General features: G+C 44.6%; 1 protein-coding gene across 1 annotated transcript; it reads left to right on the top strand.

The window, feature by feature from the left end:
- The first annotated feature begins 5,308 nt into the window (after nt 1–5,308).
- Nucleotides 5,309–18,958, top strand: GJD3 (gap junction protein delta 3). Its single transcript, XM_087713491.1, has 2 exons — nt 5,309–5,481; nt 16,022–18,958. Exon 2 carries the CDS (start codon nt 16,027–16,029, stop codon nt 16,942–16,944), a length of 918 nt encoding a protein of 305 aa, XP_087569617.1. The 5' UTR covers nt 5,309–5,481; nt 16,022–16,026; the 3' UTR covers nt 16,945–18,958.
- The last annotated feature ends 1,273 nt before the right edge of the window (nt 18,959–20,231 follow it).

The following is a 20,231-nucleotide window of genomic DNA, read 5'->3' as shown; positions in this document are numbered from 1 at the left end:
TGCCTTGGACCGAGTAGCACAGGGTATCTGGAGTGCCCAGGAATTACTAAACAGCATCAACTGGTTAGAGCTGTGGGCCATTCGCCTGGTTCTCCACAAATTTCAGGACTTGGTGTTGGCCAGCCACATGTTGGTCCTCACCGACAACGTAACCTCCAAAACCCACGTGAACCACCAGGGAGGCACGCGGTCCAAGTCATTGATGCTGGAAGCAGAGATGCTCCACCATTGGGCTGTTATCAATCCGGGCAGAACACATATCGGGCACAGCCAACATACAGGCAGATTGACTGAGCAGGGCCACGGTGGATCAGGCGGAATGGCACCTCCACCTGGCCCTGTTCCAGGAACTGTCTCACAGATTTGGCTAGCCCGAGGTGGACCTCTTTGCGCAGCCTCAGAACACACATCTGCTGAGGTTCTTTACCTGATTCTAGACACAGAGGGCGGAGGACACCGATGTCTTTGCAACCCTTGGCCAGAGGGTCTTCTTTACGCCTTTACACCTCTCCCACTCATCCCACACGTCATCCAGAAGATTCTGACGGAGCAGGTGGACGTTCTGCTGGTCGCACCGATGTGGCCCCGGCATCCCTGGTATGCCGACCTCATCCATCTCTTTGTATCATGCCCATGGAGAATCCCGGACAATCAGATATCTTTCTCACAGGGGGTTCTCACTCATCCGAACCCCCAGCTGTTGCAGTTAGCCATGTGGCATGTGAGTGGGCTATCTTAATCCGGCAACACGTTTATGACAAAGTAATTGACACAATCCAAGCAGCACAGTGCCCATCCACAACATGCATCTATGAGGCCACTTGGCAGGTCTTCTGTAGGTGGGGCCGTGCGACTGGCGTTGATCCAATCAAGGCATCCATACAACAGATACTAGATTTTTTGCAGATGGGCATGGACAAGGGACTCTCACACCCAACACTCTCTGCCACCAAATTGCAGCCCTATCGAAGGTTGTTGGGGGAGGACAAGGCCGCTCCTTGGCTTAAAATCCAAGGGTTCAGTCTTTCCTAAAGGATGCCTCAAACCTCAGACCGCTAGTGGTCCATCGTTACACCACATGGGACTTATCCCTGGTGCTTAGGGCTTTCACTGTAGAACCATTCGAACCCACCCTCTCGATCAGCACTAGATTGTTTTTTTTTTTGGTAGCTATTACGTCAGCTAGGAAGGTGTCGGAGCTGACAGTGCTGTCGGTCTGCGAGGACCTCTGTATCTTCCATCCGAACAGAGTCATCCTGCGGTTCCTAAAATTAATTCATGGTTCCACAGGGTGCAGGAACTTATCCTTCCAGACTTCTGTCCGCAGCCCTCACATCCACGAGAGCAAACGGTGGCATCACCGCAATGTTCGCAGGATGCTCCATCACTATGTGAAACATACTGCGTCCTTCAGAAGGTCAGAGGCACTTTTCGTGTCCTTTCAGCCAGCGTCTATGGGACATAAGGTGTCCTCGAATACTATCGGACGCTGGTTGAAAGCGTGTATTGCCCTCGTTTACAATAGTCAAGCCAGACAGGTTCTCAGACGCATCGCCCCCCCCCACTCCACTAGGAGTGTGGCCACCACAGAAGCTTGGTAGACGCAGGTCTTGGTGGAGGACATTTGCAGGGCAGCAACTTGGTCATCACTGTTGCCCTTTGTCAGACATTATGAAGTGGACACATATGCCTCGGCAGAGGCATCCTTTGGGCGGCGAGTCTTGCAGAGGGTTCTATCACCACCTAGGGCCCTGACCAGCCTAGCTCCCACCCTTGAGACTCATTGCTTTGGCATGTCACATGCTTGGATTCCTGAAGCAGTGCACAGGAGAAGGACCGTTGACTTACCTGCATGGTCTTTCTATGTGCGCTGCGAGGGGAATCCAAACCCACCCTCGGCTTCAGCTGGTCTGGGCACTGGACATATCGTTCTAGTTACTTGATTAATCATCTTCGCATTCTGAACCGGTTCTTTACCTATCTTGGATCCGTCGATTCTTTGTACAAAACTGGACTATCCCAGTCAGAGGAGGCGTGGTCAACAATTACATAACTCAGTCTCTAGGCTAATGGACAAAGTTAACCCATGCTTGGATTCCCCTCGCAGCGCACATAGAAGGACCGTTCAAGAAAGGCAACAGTTGTTCTTTTCTTGCTCCAGTTCTGGACAGTAGAGGGGAAGAAATAGTGAGAAAGGCCATTCAGGGGTCCTTTCAAAAGGAATTTGTTCCAATGCCCGTTTTCCAGAAGCACAAATACCAGGTGGGGAGGTTTACTCAGAAAGTCAATGCACAATTATCTATATTTACAAAATGCCAGACAACATTACCAAATCATAGAATAGATAATACTACTTTGTGTTGGTTTACACTCTGTTTTACAAAAAATCAAATATTCAATTTAGGTAGATTTTAGAGACCATTAAAAAGCAAATGTTATCAAACTAAAATCCTGAGAATATTTACAGTCAAGCTAAAATATAAATGTTGGAACAATGAAAGATAAGCATCAGATTGGAAGGCAGAAAATCTAGAGCAAAGGCTCATGCAGGTACATAACAGGCAGCTCTGGAGATATATAATTTTGTCACATGGCAGCAGTGAGATAACAACTCCACAGCTTTGAAAAAATAATGTATCACCTGCAAAAGGTTATTCAGAAAGCCTATTTAGGGCCAAACTCCAAACTATATTTTGCTTTCTCTTCCACTGATGAATCTTTCACTTTTGAAAAAACACAGATCTGAGCATGATGTTATCTGGCCTGGACCTTTGGTGTGGCCCCTTCCTCTCCACCCAGCATGGATCATCCAAATGACATTCCAGGGCTCTCTATCAGTTAGACCAAAGTGTTTATTGGAAAGCAGTCAAGTGTCGAAAGAACTGTCAGAGTTTCCACTGGGGGGGGGGGAGTGGAGAGCGTGGGGGGGCGGGGTGGAAAGGGATGGCTGCAGAGTTTCAACCAACACTCCAGTCTCCTGGACTGTGCTATTTAAAGGCTCTCAAATCACTAAGAAAAATCTCAGCAGCATTGAATGTACCTTATGGAGAAACCAGATGTCCAATTCCTTTGTCTAACAAGCTTTTTCAAAATTATGGATGCGTTGTTGGAAACCAATTTTTGGTTATTTATTCTTTATAAAATGTGAATTCTACTCTCCCCTTGTTTTTACAATAATCATGTGCAATATGGAAAGTTCAGAGATATCAATACACAAAGCTATGTATTTTTACTTTCTGGATTAATACTTTTCCTGATCATAGCCATTATGATTTTCAAACCATAATTTATACTATTCTATTCTATTCTATTCTATGCTATTCTATACTATACTATACTATGCTATACTATGCTATACTATGCTATACTAGTGTTAGTCAATTGTTTTTTATTTGATAAATTTTATTTATTGGATGATTTGTGATTCAAATTCAATCATAAATTCTTGGCCAAGTAGGAAATTAATCTAAGTCCATCTTCATTCTATGAAAGCTAATAATTAAATAAAAAAACTTACCTAACAAAGCACATTTTTGCAACATATTTTATCCAATCTCAATGATACTCCTTTGCCTTGAAATTTTTCTTGTTGAATCTCATGTCTAAAGTCCTAAAGTTGGTAAAGCTAATATCTTTTAAACCTCAAATTATTTTCAGAGATTTAGCATTTCAATTACAAAACATACACTATTACTTTATGTTTTTGCAACATTTAAGACATATTTCAGAAGTTCCCTTAAGCCAGATGAACATTCTACACTGGTCCTGCTTCTTATAAACATAACACATAAGGCAATGTCCATTATCACATCAACTTCTGTTTCAAATATTGGAAGAAAGCCCTCAAAGCTATAGAGAACTACTCTTCAGGTGTATTAAAAGCCTGTATTTGAACTTGAATGCTGGACATCCATGTGAGATCATGTCAATAAAAGAAAAAAATGTGTTAAATTAGAAAAGAACAAGACAGTCAAATTATCAGTATTAATTTTAAGAATAGCTAGCAGAGAGCAACTCAGTATTACCTTGGAAAGCAACCAGAGATTAATTTATTAATAACTTTAGGATTATGGTTTATTAGTGAACCCATTCAATGAAATTGGGTCAAAGGTTAACCTGTTGTCATATGATTCCAAAAGATTGATAGCCAGTGGCAACCAACATTCCCACACTGGCCCTCAATAATGCCTTATAAATAAATGTTCTAAGGGAAGCAGAGCTTGTTAATGATGGTCGGCCTATAAACTATTGTTGAGGGCATGATGTCATAGCTGCAAAGTCTGGAAGCCAAGATATCTGCTGCTTACCCTGCAGACAACCATACATCTGGTTGTCAGAGTTTTCCCTGATCTCTCTCTCTTTTTCTTGGCTTCAGGAAGAGAGATTAGGTGTGGGGGAACAAAGTCAAACCTGGTGTGGCTCTGTTTATGGAAGGAAACAAGTCTGCTCCACAGGTGGAAAGTAGAAGAGCATCCCAAACAGAATTCTACAGCAGAAGTTGGCAATGGTCTGGATTAGATGATCTTTAACAATCCCCTCTATCTCTCCAGTTATGAGATAGATACGGAGATGAGTTGCTCCCGGTTCATCCCGGATCAGCTGAACCAGTAGTGGTGGTGGCGGGAGGCTCCGCCGACCCACCTGGACGCTTCTGCGCATGTGCAAAAGCTTCTGCACATGCGCAAAAGTGTCACATGCAAGCACAAGTACGAGCAAACCAATAGCATTGGGATTTGAAACCCACGTCTGGATAGATGCATATTGGCAGTGGCACAGAGGTACATCTGTCTGGTTTGAAGGTCTCATGTTTAGTTCCTGGCATATTTCCTACAAAGATCTTTTCTACAGAGCCAAAAGGGGAAAGAAAAAGAATCCAATTCTGAGAAACGAAAAATCCCTAGCCTTCCTCTTGGGAGACATTTCCAGGTCCCTTCTAAATGTAAGAACCTCAGAATCAAAAATAACAAGGAAGAATGAGGAAGGTTAATGATACATGTTTCTAACACATCTTCTTTTTAAAAATTCTAATCTATTCTCTTTTATTGAAGATTCCTATAACATTTAGTTATAATGTTAGTCAGAGTTCTATCTACTTTTTAAAATGAGGTTACATCTGAATAGACATCATCCTTTCCAGCTGCCTCTAAGGCATGAAAAAGTATCTGCTTCCTAGAGAGGAAAGGAAATGGGGCATTGTTGTCCTCTTGCTGGGAAGACCACTGGCAGGCCAGAGTAACAGCCCTGTCACTTTAACAGTTGAATATTTCCAGGCTGAGCTAAAGGAAAAGCCCACCCTCTTTCTCTCCATGCCACTGTCCCAGCTAGAGCTGAAGTATGCAGGAAGAGAACAAAAGATGCCAGACAGACTCAAAACCCAGCTTTAGGTAAAGCAGGTGCCAGCATCCAGGTGACAAGATATAATGGAGAGCTGAGGTCCTTGAGCAAGGCAGAAGAAGACATCACATCAGAGCTGAAATACAGGTAAGAGGGAGAAAAATTGTATCGGCTTTCCAAAAATAGACCTCTGAAAATTCTACTGCTCTATGGATATTTTATTTAGAAAAGTGGGATAGGGAGAAAAGCAATGTATACCGTATACCTTTATAGTATGATGGTTCCAGGTCTTTTCTTAGAGTAAAGATAATCAGAAGTAAGTATTTCATAGAAAGGAGCTGAAAAAGCCTTCAATCCTAGTTCGGAACTCTCCACATTATTCCCAATTAATTTTATGCAAATATTCAATGATTTCTATTCTTAGAGGTTGACTCAGCCTTCCATCCTTCCGAGGTGGGTAAAATGAGGACCTAAATTGTTGGGGGGAAGAAGCTGACTCTGTAAACCGTTTAGAGAGTGCTGTAAAGCACCATGAAGAGGTATGTAGGTTTAAGTGCTACCGCTATTCTAGAAACTTTACAGGCAAAGTAGGGAGAAACAACTTTTTTTATTGGATCGCATAAGCATTAGTAGAAAACCAACTAAGTAAAGGAATAGAATCATAGATCATCAGGCTGGAAGGGATCTTGGAGGTCCTTATTCTATTCCGGACAAATGGTTGTCCAATCTTTTCTTGCAACCCTTCAGCGATGGAGCACTCATACCTTCAGGAAGCAAACTGTTCCATTGATTAATTGTTCTCACTGTCAAGAAATTTCTTCTTAGTTCCAGGTTGGATCATCCTCTGACAAACTTCTACCCATTGATTCTTGTCTTGTCCTTTGGAAAATAATTGATCCTCTCTTCAAGTATTAGAAGATGACTATGATGTCACTATAAACCTTCTCTTTCTAAGACTAAACATACCCAGTCCCTTAACTGTTCAGATTATTATATAGTCTATTTTCTTATTTGCATTTATAACCCACTTGTTTCTAGATTGGTCCAAGCAGCTAATACTTCAAATAAAATATGAATAGTTAAAACCCTAAAAAAATTAGCAAAAATTATTTGTACTGCAAAATTAAGAATCATTCTTGGTATAATTGTCAGCATTACCAAAAGTAGACATTTACAATTTATTAAAAAGATTTCCCTGTCTGTTTTAAATACACAAATATTCTTTTTCTTTCCTAAACATTTATGCAGCAACTTTTTAACTACATTGAAATTATGTTTGTTTGTATATGTGTGGCTATTTGTGAAAATAAAATCATAGGTAAATAAATGAGAAATGACCGCACATTTTATAAATTAATTATAATGGGCATAGAGTTATTAATCAATGAATTTGGACTATGAATTAAGGCTTTGGGCTACTGAGTAGTCTGATAAATTTATAAATGTGTAAGTGCTGACATATTCCTCTATAATATGAAATAATGTAGTTTAGTATACAAAAGTTACTCTGGGCTAGAAAAAAAGTATCTGTGTTATATTCTGTAATATATTCTAATTTAACCCTCATACAAATCTTTGGTATTGAATTATCCTATTAGAATAATTCAAAATAAAAACAACAACAATGAGCATGCCATCCACATAGCGGGAGATAAAAATCTGAGCAATTTTTATTATTCTTTTATTGCTCCAGCCTATCAGAAGTGGACCATTCCTTGAACCTATATGAAAAGGAGAATTCAAAATAAACTACTTCCTCACAAAATTCATAGTATATTTGTGGTAAACAATCTCCCATGAAATCCTGATGGCTACAGGTTGTCTTACAAACATTCATTTAGCAACCATTCAAAGCTAAAACTGAACTGAAAATGTGACATACATCCAGTCCTTGAACTTAAAACTATTGCAATACCCCCAAGATCATGTGACCAGAATTCAGGCTCTGGGCAAATGGCGTGTATTTTATGATGGCATCTCAGGGACATGTGATCGCCATCTGTGACCATCTCAGTCAACTTCAGACAAGCAAAGTCAATAGGGGAAGACTGATTCATTCAACAACCATGAATTTAGAATTGCAGTGATCTGCTTAACAATAGTGGCTAAAGAGGTCATAACATTGGGCACAACTCATTTAACAATTTCCTTGCTTAGCAATGGAAAATTTGGTGCCAATTCTGGTTGTAAGTCAAGGACTACTTGTACAACCACACAAACCCTCTCATGGTTCCAGAATGTTCTCACAACTTAGATTCTGTAGGTTTTGCATCTTTCTTCCTAACTTTTTTGCTGCAGAGAGTTCTTTTGCGGAAAGCAGGACTGGTTAGCATGGGTTAGATATTTTGATCTAACCAGTGGTAGATAATTGTGTTTTTTTTTAAATTGAGACTTTTCTTGTGCTCTTATGAAAAAGGATGAAAACTTCCCACCAGAGCCATTCCTAGAAAATAGAATATAAAAACGGTGGAAAATTATAACCCAGTGTTGGAAATGTGCATTCCTGTCCAGATCTTCAAACATCTCTGAAGTGAAAGAGAACAACGTGGGAGGCTTGGAGAGGTGGGGGAAAGCAACCTCAACCATTTGTCTTCTAATAAAATGTCTATAGAAAGTTATTTTGGGAGTGTGCCTATTCTCAAAATTCTAATTATGTCCACTAGCCCACAAAAGTTGTGAACCCTTTGCTCTAAAATCATGCCTTTTGAAATGTAAAAGTATAACTTGGCTTTTTCTTTTAGTTCCAAAGATGAGCTTCATTCTCTTACTGAACATTTAGCCCACATTGATGTCTGTTTCTAGGCATTGATTTTTCTCCAGGGACTGCTCCTGTCTCTACAATGCCCAGTGGAAATTCTTGTCTCAGCCTAATGAAGCAATCTCTCCCCAAAGCAATTTATCCACTTAGCTAACTGGGATTGGGATAAACTGCAAGATAGCAGTTGAAATTCCTTCTTTCCATATAAATTAACAACAGACCAAAAAAATCCATCCCTGCCTTGATGTTGCCAAGCGTTTCATGTTCCTTTCAAAGCAAAATGATTTCCGCTGGAATAGTTGAGATGAGAATGGAGAGAGTGATTCACACTGATCTTTGGCACTATAGATATTTTGTTCATCCATAGTGTAGCTAATTTGTTCATTCAATCCCACTTTCTTGAACGCATGTGGATTCTTGGACCACATATGCTACATGGGGATGCTCTTGAGGACCACTCAGAAGCTTGTTGTTAGTTGTGAAGTCATGTCTGACCCATTGCAACCCCATGAACAATGTTCCTCCAGGCCTTCCTGTCCTCTACCATCCTCTGGAGTCTATTTAAGCTCAGAAGCTACAGTGGGTCCAAAATACACCTATGCCTTAATATGTCGGTGTAAACCTATGTTTTGTTAGCTGCACTGGTTGCCAATAAGCTTCTTGAGGCAATTTGAAGTACTGGTTATTTGTAAACCTGTAAAGCCCATCTGGTATAGGTCTGCCTACTTTAGGGAACATGTGTCTCCTACCGCAAAGGTGCTTTTTCAAAAGACAACTGGACTTCCTTGGTTATTTTCTTTGAAAATATTTCAATTCCCCTCCCATCCTTCTGAATAAATGTCTTGGATAAGAAGCAAAATATTTTCAAGGGGGAAAAAATCAAAGAAGTCCAGTTGCCTTTTGGAAAAGCACCTTTGGGCAACCATGATTTGGATGATTGAGAGCCTCCATAGACATGTATCTCCCACAGTTTCCAACATCCTAATCTGTTCAGACAGAGCCAGGTGCTCTAGATCCCATCCGTTAAGTAACATCATCTGACGGGATCTGGGAAGTATGATTTCACTGCTATAGGGCCTGCCTGTAGGAACAGCTTCCCTCCTATTCCGATGGTTCCAGTCTCACTCTCCTTCTAAAATACTTTGAAGATCTTTCTCTTCCCCAAAACCATCGGATACAGTGACTACACAATTCCTTTAGGATGGTGTGTAGAAGCGAGATTGGTGGTGGAGTATCACTTTAGGATTAACCAGGTTTTTGGATTTTTTTTAATATATATACTTGCTTTTTATTGCTTGATGTCCAGAGTTGCTTGGAGTTCAGCAACTCTAAAAATATGCTATGTAAATATAAATAAATATGCAGTAAATAAATATGCAGTATTGTAGTGCCTTTAAGTTGGTTTAGATGCACAGCTGTGAGCAATAAAATTCATGTGGAATTTTATTGCATGGCTGGGAATGTCAGTTGGTCTTACCTGAACTGCATGTCTCCAGGGTGGTGTGGGAGCAGTCACTGATTGGTATTAACACGGCCCATTTGCCCGGAGACTGAAGTAAATCTGAGGACACTCCCTCTGCTCCTCCTTCTGACTCTCCAGATTAACCGATGGTCCAATTAACGTAGAACCTGGGAAGGAAGGGACAGCAATCACCCAACTCCCTCCGAGGTCCCTGATTGACCTGAAACTAAACCAACTCAGGCCCTGGCACAGGGCACACCTGATGGGCGGGAAGTGACTGCTCTCACGCCACCCTCGAGACATGCAGTTCAGGTAAGACCAACTGACAGTCTCCGAGGTGGGGCATGGGAGGAGTCACTGATGGGACATACCAAAGCTAGATGTCCATGGGAGGGATCATTGGACCTGAGTCTCCCAAGAGTATAGTACCCCCTGCAGGACCGCCTCAGCTGAGGCATACGCATCTAGTCAGTAGTGCCTGATGAAGGGCGATGGCGAGGACCAGGAGGCAGCCCTGCAGATGTCCTCGATGGGCACCTGCGTGGCCCAGGCCACAGAGGTGGCCACACTCCGGGTGGAGTGTGTGGTGATGTCCACCAGCACTGGCAGCCCCAAAGCCTCATAGGCCTTGGAAATGGCTAACCTTATCCACCTGCTGATGGTGGTCGGAGAGACCTTGGCTCTCCGGGCCGAGGGATGGAAGGAAATGAAGAGAGCCTCCGACCACCTGAAGGCAGCTGAGCACTTGAGGTAAATGCGCAGTGCCTTCTTATGTCCAGGCGGTGCCAGGACCTCTCTCTCTCCGAAGAGGGAGAAGGACAGAAATACGGGAGGATTACCTCCTGGCCCCTATGAAAGGGGGAAATTGACCTTAGGCATGAAGGCTGGATCGAGTCTGAGCATGATCCTGTTTCTGTGGAAAATGCAGAGGTCCGCCCTGGTAGAAAGAGCATTAAGCTCGGACACCCTCCTGGCAGAGATGATCGCCACGAGGAAGACCATCTTGAGGGTTCGGAATTGAAAGCTCACCTCCCTGAGGGATTTGAAAGGTGCCTCCAGCAACACCTGGAGCACCATGAGAAGGTCCCAAAATGGGAAACAGTGAACCACCGGGGGCCGGAGATTAGCAGCCCCTCTGAGGAATTGTTTGATGACTGGGTGCTGGGACAGGGGTTAGGTGCCTACCCCTTCAAGGATGGTGGCCAGGGTGGAGACCTGCCTTCTGAAAGTACTGTGAGCTAGGCCTTTCTCCAGACCACTCTGGAGGAATTCCAGCACTTGTGAACTGAGGCCAATGTTGGGTCTACCTGCGCAGACCGAAACCAGGCCATGAAGAAAGTCCAGGTCGCCTCGTAGATGCGGGTGGTGGATTTCCTTCTAGCGGCCTCAATGGTCCCGAGGATTCTAGTGGAGAATTGGGCCTCTCTTAGTTGTTCCCGCTCAAGCGCCAGGCGGTCAGATGGAGCCAATCTGGGTCTGGGTGCTCCAGGTTCCCCTGGCGTAGGGCCACCTCCCCCCGAGGGATTCTCCAATGGGGCAGAACCAACATCTCCATTAAGTCCGCAAACCAGGGACACCGTGGCCAGAAAGGAGCCACAAGGATTATCTCTGCCCTCTCTAACACTAGCTTCCTCAGAACCCCGGGAAGGAGGGAAAGAAAAGGGAAGTCGTAGAGTAGGCCCAACGGCCATCTGCAGCGCAGGGAGTTGATGTCCTGCGACCTCTGGTTTGGGAACCATGAGATGAACCTTGGAAGCTGGGTGTTCAACAGTGAGGTGAAGAGATCCACTGTCAGTTGGCCGAACATCTGGCAAATCTGCTCGAAGATGTGGGGGTGAAGCTGCCACTCTCTGTGGTATACCTTCTCCCTGCTGAGCCAGTCCGCCTGATGATTTTCCACTCCGGAGATATGTTCTGCTTGAATCGACAGGAGGTTCTGTTCCGCCCAGTTTCCCAGACGCACTGCCTCGTTGCGTAGCGCTACGGAGTGGGTGCCTCCCTGTTTGTTCACGTAGGCCTTGGCTGCCACGTTGTCCATCAGCACCAGGATATGTCTTCCGGCGACCATCGTCTTGAACCATCGGAGAGCTAGGTGGATCGCTCCGAGCTCCAGCCAGTTGATGTTCTTCCACAGGTCCATTGGAGTCCACCGGCCCTGCACTAACTCGGACTCTAGGTGAGCCCCCCAACCAAACAGGCTTGCATCTATTGTTAGGACCAGCCTATCTGGTTCCCTGAACAGGGAACCCCTGGACAGAGCCAGGGATATCCACCAGCAGAGAGAAAGAAGCACCTGGGGGGGTCACAAGGACCCTGAAGTTTGCATCGCTTGTCCAGTTCCTCTGGTGTGGGAGTAAGAACCACTGCAGCTCTCTGGCATGGAGGCGAGCACTATCCCGAAGCAGGAGATGAACTTGCCGAGTAACCTGGAAAGGAGAGCTATGGGAACAGATCGAATCCTGCAAATCTCTCAACTCAATTCTTCAATACTGCTCCTGTGAGGGGAAGACTTCACACTCCACCGAGTCAATAATGGTCCCCAAATGTTGTAGTCTAGTGGTGGGGACTAGATGGTTTTTCTCGAGGTTGACCGAGAAGCCCAGGGACCGGAAGGTGGAAATGGTGACACTGATATCCCTTTCTGCTCCAGCTGCTGAGGAGGCTAGTACGAGGATATCATCCAGGTAGCAATGTAACCGAATCGGGATTGCACAAAGGTGGGCAGCAGCCACTGCTAGTACCTTGGTAAATGTTCTGGGGTTGAGGCCAATCCAAAGGGAAGGGCCTTGTATTGGTAATGAGCACCCCCATCTGAGAACCTAAGGAACCTATGGTGATCTGGGGCAATTATGATGTGGAGATTAGCTCCGTGAGATCAATTGAGGCTAGGAAATCCCCTTGTCTGATCCCCTCCAGAATGGACTTGAGAGATGCCATCTTAAATTTACGATATGTAATTCTGGAATTTAACAGTTTGAGGTCCAGGATAGCTCTCCACCCCCCACCACCCGAGCTCTTGGGAACCAGGAAAAGATTGGAATAAAATCCTGATTTTTTTCTCCCCCTCCAGAACTGGCTCCACTGTTTTGATATCCAGCAGGTGCCAAATGGCTTTGCGCATGAGGGAGCGCTTGACCGGGTTCTTGGAGGCGGGAAAGATCCAGAACCTATTCGGAGGGCAGGAGCGGAACTCCAACTGAAGCCCAAACCTGACTGTCTGGAGTATCCATGCATCTGTTGTGATGTAATCCCAGCAGTCCGCAAACAAGGAAAGGCGGCCGCCGATCAAGTGATTCGGTCCCAAATCATTTAGTTCTGTGAAAGGGGCGACCGCCCCCACCTCGAAAGGGCCGCTTGCCCATCTGTTAGAACCTGTATCTGACCCTGGAAAACTGCCTGTCCCCTCGCTGGGATACCTGGGGGCAGAGTACCTCTGCTGCTGGAAGTCCTGCTCAGGGAGTCAAAAGGAAGGCCTCCTGGGGTAAGGCATCGGCCGGTGGTCTGAACGCTTGGACATAGATGGGAAGACCTTGTGCTTGTTCCTGTCTTCAATGAGGATGGGATCCAAGGCCAAACCGAATAGCTTGTCTCCTGTGTAATCAATACCTGCCAAGTGCCATTTCGCCCGGGACTCCGCTTGCCAGTTGCGTAACCACAGCAACTGTCTGGATGCTACAGAGGAAGACAAGGCTCTGGAAGAATACTTTACCATGTCCAGTGTGGCATCCACCGAGAACTGGGTAGCCGCCATCAACTTCGTAATATCCTGAAGTAGTCTCATGTCTGAAGCCGGAGTTCTATCTCGGAGTTGTTCCAGCCACAGCAGGGTGGACCTGTTGAAAAAAGAGGCTGCAGCCGCCGCTCTGATTGCCCAAGATACAGCCTGGAATGTCTTACGCATGATGAGATCTGTCTTCTTATCCTCTGCCTTCAGACAGTTGGCTATGTCCCCCCATCACTATCGCTGAGGAAGAAGCCAGACTAACCACCGGAGCATCCACGGATGGAACCTGTAAAGCTTGAGCAAAGGAGGCATTGAGATTGTAGAATCTACGATTGTTGCTCCCTGGAGTGGGGAAGGTACCAGGCTTAGACCATTGAGACCTGAGTATTTCCAAGAAGAGCTCAGGGGTTGGAATCTCCTCCTTTTCAACTTGGGGCCTGTGGAAAGGCCCTTTCTTGGGGGCCCCACTCGTGTTAGGAACAGCTGCAGCTTGGTTGGGATCAGGAGAGCTGTCCAGATCTGCTGTGGCCTTGGCCTTGCGCAGCAGAGAACTGAACAAGGCTGGAAGAAATAGGCCCGTGATGGCTGGGACCTCTGGGGCTGAGATTCTTCATCTTCAGAGAACCCAAGATTGTTCTGTACCTCCTCCTCTGAATCTGACCCCTCGCTAGCAGTGGAAGGGGAGGAAGCTCTGAGCTCCCTGGCCCCTGCTGGTTCGGGTTGGTCTGGATGACCTCGAGGGGCACCACGTGAAGACTGTTGTCTATCCTGTTGAAATTGGTGCTGCATGCCCGAGGAAATCCCTTGGGCAATGGCTCTGGCAATAACTTTTTGAAAACTCTCTGAGAGCTCTGGGTAGGCAGGGGAGAGGCTAGGTGGCTCCAATGCCGAATTAGGGTCAGGAAATTCAGGAGCCAAGCGCTGCCTAGGGAAGCTAGTAGTCCTGCGGCCAAAAGGATTTCCCCTTGCCCCTGTGGGGTAAGAGAGCAATGGGGGGGGACAAGGGACTACCCCCCCCCCCAGGAAAGCCATGTGAGGAGCCCAGGAGAGCCAGGAGGAGAGCCAGGACAACCAGGTTAGGAGGGCTCTGTGGCAAGTGCAATCTGGATTGGGAAGGGCTGATGCTGTCCCTGATCCGCCTTCCAGCCGCCCTTTGATACGAACCTCCTGCTTGGAACCCTCCTTACTAGAAGACTTGGAGGTGCATTTCCTATGGGTGGGTCTCCCACTTGTCCCTGGGTTGGCTCCCCGGGAGGGTCCCTCACCTGGATCTGAACCCCTAGGAGAACCGAGGGGGGCCACTCCTCCACTCCTCGTGGAATCCACCATCGCGCCCTTACTCATGGTTCATAGCCTCTCTCTACCTCTCCTTCTGTTCCTACCAGTCTGTAGCTGCTGCATGGATTCAGTGCTCCTTCAAATTCTCCCACTCCTCAGCTGTGCCACTGATCCGCAGCCTGCAAGAAGACCGGCCCACCGCCGAATAGCTGGGGCCCTCCCCAGATTATCGGCAGAGTACAGGCCCAAAGTTACCCTCCTGGGTACTGGCGATGGCTGTGAATGCCTGCGGCCTCTGGTATCAGAGTGTCGATCCCTGCGCTCCACGTGTGCACCGATGCTTCCAACCGCCAACCACGCGGTACAAGTTTCTGTTCTGGCTCTGACTGAGCCACCTCCTTCCGGTCACGCGATCACATCCGCTGATCTGTGGACGCGTAGCAACACCCGGGGCATGCGGCTGGGAGATTACCCCTGTTGCTGCCGCCGCTGCCCAGCAGTTTAAGCTCTCGGCCACGCAGCAAGCAAGCTTGTGCTAATGCCGGTAATACGGCGCCGCTAAAGGAGGTGAGAGGAGTTCTAGAAAATCAAACGCTGAGAAAAGTCTCATACCAATGGAGAGACAGGTAAAATATCTCCTTCTGAGCCAAAGACTGAGGTTAATCTGGAGAGTCAGAAGGAGGAGTAGAGGGAGTGTCCTCAGATTTACCTCAGTCTCTGGGCAAATGGGCCATGTTAATACCCATCAGTGACTCCTCCCATGCCCCATCTCGGAGGCAGGGGTATTCAGTTTATGTTGCATGTCCTTTGTTTATCTGTGTGACAATTCTGTGAATGAATCTAGACTAAGATAGGCCCACAATCACGTAATCTGCATCATCTCTAAAAGAGGATTTGAACCCAGGCATCTCTTCTCCTAAGCCAGCATGCATTTAACCACCATACCACACTGGCTATTTCAGATAGGTTTGAGGGGTTTTTCCTGAGAAGACAGTCACCACATTTCTAGATATACAGGAGCATTTAGCTTAGCAGAGCCTGACTCTCTTGTGGATTTTACTTAGTTACAACAACAAACCATGGATAACTTTAGGGGTTGCCAATAGGTCATTCCCAATAATGCATTTATTTAATTAAATTTAACTTTACATGCAATCCTAATCTTCTACCAGGATCAAGACCCATCCTCCTCTTTGTAGGCAGAAGGACTCACAACTGAAACAGAAAGATCTCCTGCTATTGCTGAAACATTCATTTTATTCTACACTCCATTATTAGTAGAGTATTACCACAGGTGGTAGATCATTTCAAATTATTCGCTGCTTGTGGAGGTCCATCATTTGACTGCATTTCTCCTCTGTTCCTCCTATTTGTTGTTTAACCATTTGCTTTTAGCAAGACACTAATTCCCTCAGAGAACTTTATTAAAGATGATCTCTCTGTTCTTCTTTCCTTTCTTCTGCAGCAGCCATGGGCGAGTGGGGATTCTTGAGTTCCTTGCTAGATGCAGTGCAGGAGCACTCACCCATGGTTGGACGCTTCTGGCTGGTTGTGATGCTCATCTTCCGTATCCTCATTCTAGCCACAGTGGGCAGTGATGTCTTTGATGATGAGCAGGAGGAATTTGAGTGCAACACTAAGCAGGTGGGATGCAAACAGATTTGTTACGACTTGGCATTCCCCATTTCCCATTACCGCTTCTGGGTTTTCCACATTGTAGTGCTCTCAGCCCCAGCTGTTATGTTTGTCATCTATTCTATGCACCAGACCACCAAGATCAACCGTGGTTTGAAGGAAATTGAAGGGAATCAGGAGGAAGCCAATCAGACAGGGAGGAAAGTTCAGGAACAATTTGAACTCCAGCCTAGTCAACGAACCCGAAATATTCAAACTTTCTACATAGTCAATGTCATAGTAAGAATCTTGGCTGAGATGGGCTTTCTGGTAGGGCAATGGATGTTGTATGGCTTCCAAGTAGGATATCAATACATCTGCAAGCATCGTATGTGTCCTCATCTCATTGATTGCTTTGTATCTCGTCCAACCGAGAAGACTATCTTCATTCAATTCTATTTCATGGTGGGGCTTGTTTCAGCTTTTCTCAGCCTGGCGGAGCTGGCTCACCTTTTGCTCAAGAAGCGGTGCCAGAGACGTCGTGTGATCGCTCCTCCTGCTATTGCATCATATGAACAGCAGGACAATTGGTCCAATCAGAAACAAGAGAAATCACAGCACTTTCTAGCCCCACCTGATGGAGGTACCAAAGGGACATCATCTCAGGATGGGATTCCTAACCATTATGAATCCAAGGCTCATTTTCATCATAAGAACTCCATCAAGAGCAGCCGATCTTCCCGATCTTCTGCCAGAGGTGACTTAACAGTATAAGAGCAGAGAATGATTCCTTATCTCTTTGATTTGTTCCCTGGATGAGCTGGATTCTTCCAGGGCCAGGAATATGAATGGACCTATTTTCAACTAAAGTTGAATAATCTAGATCAATAATGCAACATTCTGCACTATGGGACTTGGTCATATTTGTGACAATTTCATTATTTACTTTCACATACATATTAAGGGTAGGTTGATATGTTTAAAATGCTTAAATTTACTACCATGTAAAATAGATTGATAAGGCTGCTAATATTTTAGAATAGAGGGAGCAAAGAGTGAGATGATTTTCCACTATTTTCCTAAGTAATTGAGCAATTCCCACTTGAATTAGGAATTTATCTGGCTATAAAAGAATATGAGTATCAATGAAAAAAACAAGCAAGGATACTTTTCCTTTTTAAGCAAAAATGCCAGGGCATAAAAAATTCAGGCTTTTGATTGACTGGTCAGCGGATGTCAGGAGTCCTCCTAGTCAGAAGACTATAAATCAGTAAATGGGTATAAACAGGGATATCAAACTCAAGGCCCGCGGGCCAGATCTGGCCCATGGGATGCTTAAATTTGGCCCGTGGTATTTCCTGCCTGGAAATAGCAAAGGACCAGCTCATAGTGCCTCTGCCAGCCAAAACATTTCCTTGTGCCTCATTTTGGCCAGCAAAGTGCTGCAGTAGGCCATCCAGGCCAAAAATGGGGTGCAAGGGACACGCACATCCCCTGCACCCCATTTTGGCCAGCAGAGTGCTGTAGGAGTTGTCTGTCCCATCTCCCCTCAACCCTCCCACGCCCAGAGAGGAGAACTACTATGCTGATCCAGCCCTTGAACAAATCCAGTTTCTTCACCCCTGGTATAAACTATTGTTCAAAAGCAAGACTACCTGGCTTCTACTGACATATCTCTACTGAGATATCCACCACTAATGTGCAAAAGAAACCTGGGATAGATGTGGTGATGGATGTTCTCTCACTGTAGTGTATCCTCCAGAGAAACAAAAACTGCCCATTGGCACTGAGGGACCTTTGCTGAAGAATTTAAATGTAAACTTTTTTAAAATGTGGGTTTCAATGTAAAAAAAACAATAATCATGGGGAGAAGGGTGTAATATGTTGCAGAATAAAGCTTCACTTTAATATCTCAATTTACCAGGATGACTTTGAATCCCACCTAGGATGTATGGACTTTCTTTACATATAAAAGAAGCAAGAAGCTGTTCTGCTTCAAAATATCCCACTTTCCTAGAAAAAAAAAAGACATCAGTAAGCCAAGAGCAGAAGTCATTCTGTTAGGTTTAGAAAAGGAAGCAACCTAACTTAATTAACTTTGGGTACACAGATGTTTTATGTTGGGCCTGGCGGACTTCCTCTCCTGGAGTTGAACTGGAGTTCAAGGAGTTGAACTTCTATATTACTGCAGTTGAAGTCCTCCAAGCTTAAAGTTGCCAAGGTTGGAGATCCCTGTTCTATAGTGTTGATTAAAAAAACATCCTACCTAAGTGATGTATTGAAATATGGAGTTGCCTTTCAGTAATTAAGTCACAAGAGACCTTTGAATGCTGTTTTGGGGGCAGTGGCAATCCATTGGGGCAGTGGTCTTCATTTAGTTACCAATCACACTTATGATGGTGATGAAAAAATAACTCACATTTGAGACCTTCAGCAAAAGAACGCTGAAGTAAGTCCAAACTCAATTGCAGTTTCACTTAAATACCCAATTTGCTTAACAACTGTGGTTGTTAAGTCCCAATTATGGTTACTAAAGAAAGAGCACATATACATATTATGACCATCAAATCTTTGATGGCTAGTTCTGGGAAAGGATTAAATGCCCACTTTTCATCTTGTTCTCCAGCTGTCACACTGCTCCAGAGCTAAAATAGATTGCACATATAGTGGGAGACAGACAGGGAGAAGGCTGGTTATACTCTGGATCCATCCACAGCATGTCTTTTTGTTTTTTGTTTTTTTGGCTTGTCTTACATTGAAGACTTTCATTAAAGAACAGTTGCTGGAATTGGGTATGTCTAGTTTAATGAAAAAACTAGGGGTGACATGATAGCAGTGTCCCGATATCTTAGAAGTTGCCACAAAGAAGAGTCAAACTATTCTCCAAAGCACCTGAGAGCAGGACAAGAAGCAATGGGTGGAAACTAATCAAGGAGAGAAGCCACATAGAACTAAGGAGACAGTTTCCTGACAGTTAGAACAATTAACCAGTGGAACAACTTGCCTCCAGAAGTTGTCAATGCTCCAACACTGGAAGTCTTTAAGAAGAGATTGGACAATCATTTGTCTGAAACGGTATAGGGTTTTCTGCCTGAGCAGAGAGGTGGACTAAAAGACTTCCAAGGTCCTTCCAACTCTGTTTCTATTCTATTCTATTCCATTCCATATCATCCTACTATTCTATTCTATTCTATTCTACCCTACCCTATCCTACTCTACTCTATTCTATTCTATTTTTTACATCATAGTCCCAACCCTAGAAAGTATCCACCATAGAAACTCCTGAGATCTTGGAGAGAGGTCAGTAGTGGATTGTTCCTCCATCTTACATCAAAGGTATTGCTCTAATCTCATTGAAGGAACTAATAAGTTTCATCATAAATGTATTGCTTTTGTGAGTAATGTAATCATTTTAATAGCAATCTGTTACATTTTGTACTTTAAGCAACTATTCAAAAGATTTTAATTATATCATTATGCCATGTATTATGTCCTACATTTGGGTAGGAAAATGAAAGTGCTGGGGCCTTTGCAGATTTGCTTCTGCTCTCATGACAAATGTACAAGAAATTGTGTTTGTTTTTCAGCCTATATGGAGAAGCCAACAGCAGCTTCTATTCCCAGCTCCTTATACTTTCTTTCCACATGATCCTTTTTTTTCTCCCACAAGTCTCAGCGGGAATATTTTCATCTGCTTTTAAAGAGAAGTGCAGTTTGAACCATCTACACAAAGTGTCTACAGTCAAGGAAGCATTTTCCAGATGTCTGTGTGAGAAGTAATATTTTTGAGACCACAACATCTTCAGGTCAAATTTTGATATCTTCATTACCGAAATTCAGGTAGTGGTAACCAGAGGTGGTTTGCCATTTTTTCCAAGATGCTGATCCAGCCTGAACTAAATTCGTAAGTTCAACAAAATTTAAGTGGCTTTAAAACTGGCACCATAATGTTTGTTATTTTTTACTTTTTCATTCTGGATTATATCGTCTTTTTAGTCAATGGTCAGTTTATGGGAATCTGGTGGTTACAATGTATCTTGTGAAGCATTCAACAAAATCTT

This window comes from Thamnophis sirtalis, unplaced genomic scaffold (genome assembly GCF_051295495.1).
Source record: "Thamnophis sirtalis isolate CommonGarterSnake01/CBP01778 unplaced genomic scaffold, rThaSir2_p1.2 scaffold_4, whole genome shotgun sequence".
NCBI lineage: Eukaryota > Metazoa > Chordata > Lepidosauria > Squamata > Natricidae > Thamnophis > Thamnophis sirtalis.
The sequence above is the reverse complement of the archived record's forward strand: the minus strand, read 5'-3'. Positions and strand labels throughout refer to the sequence as shown.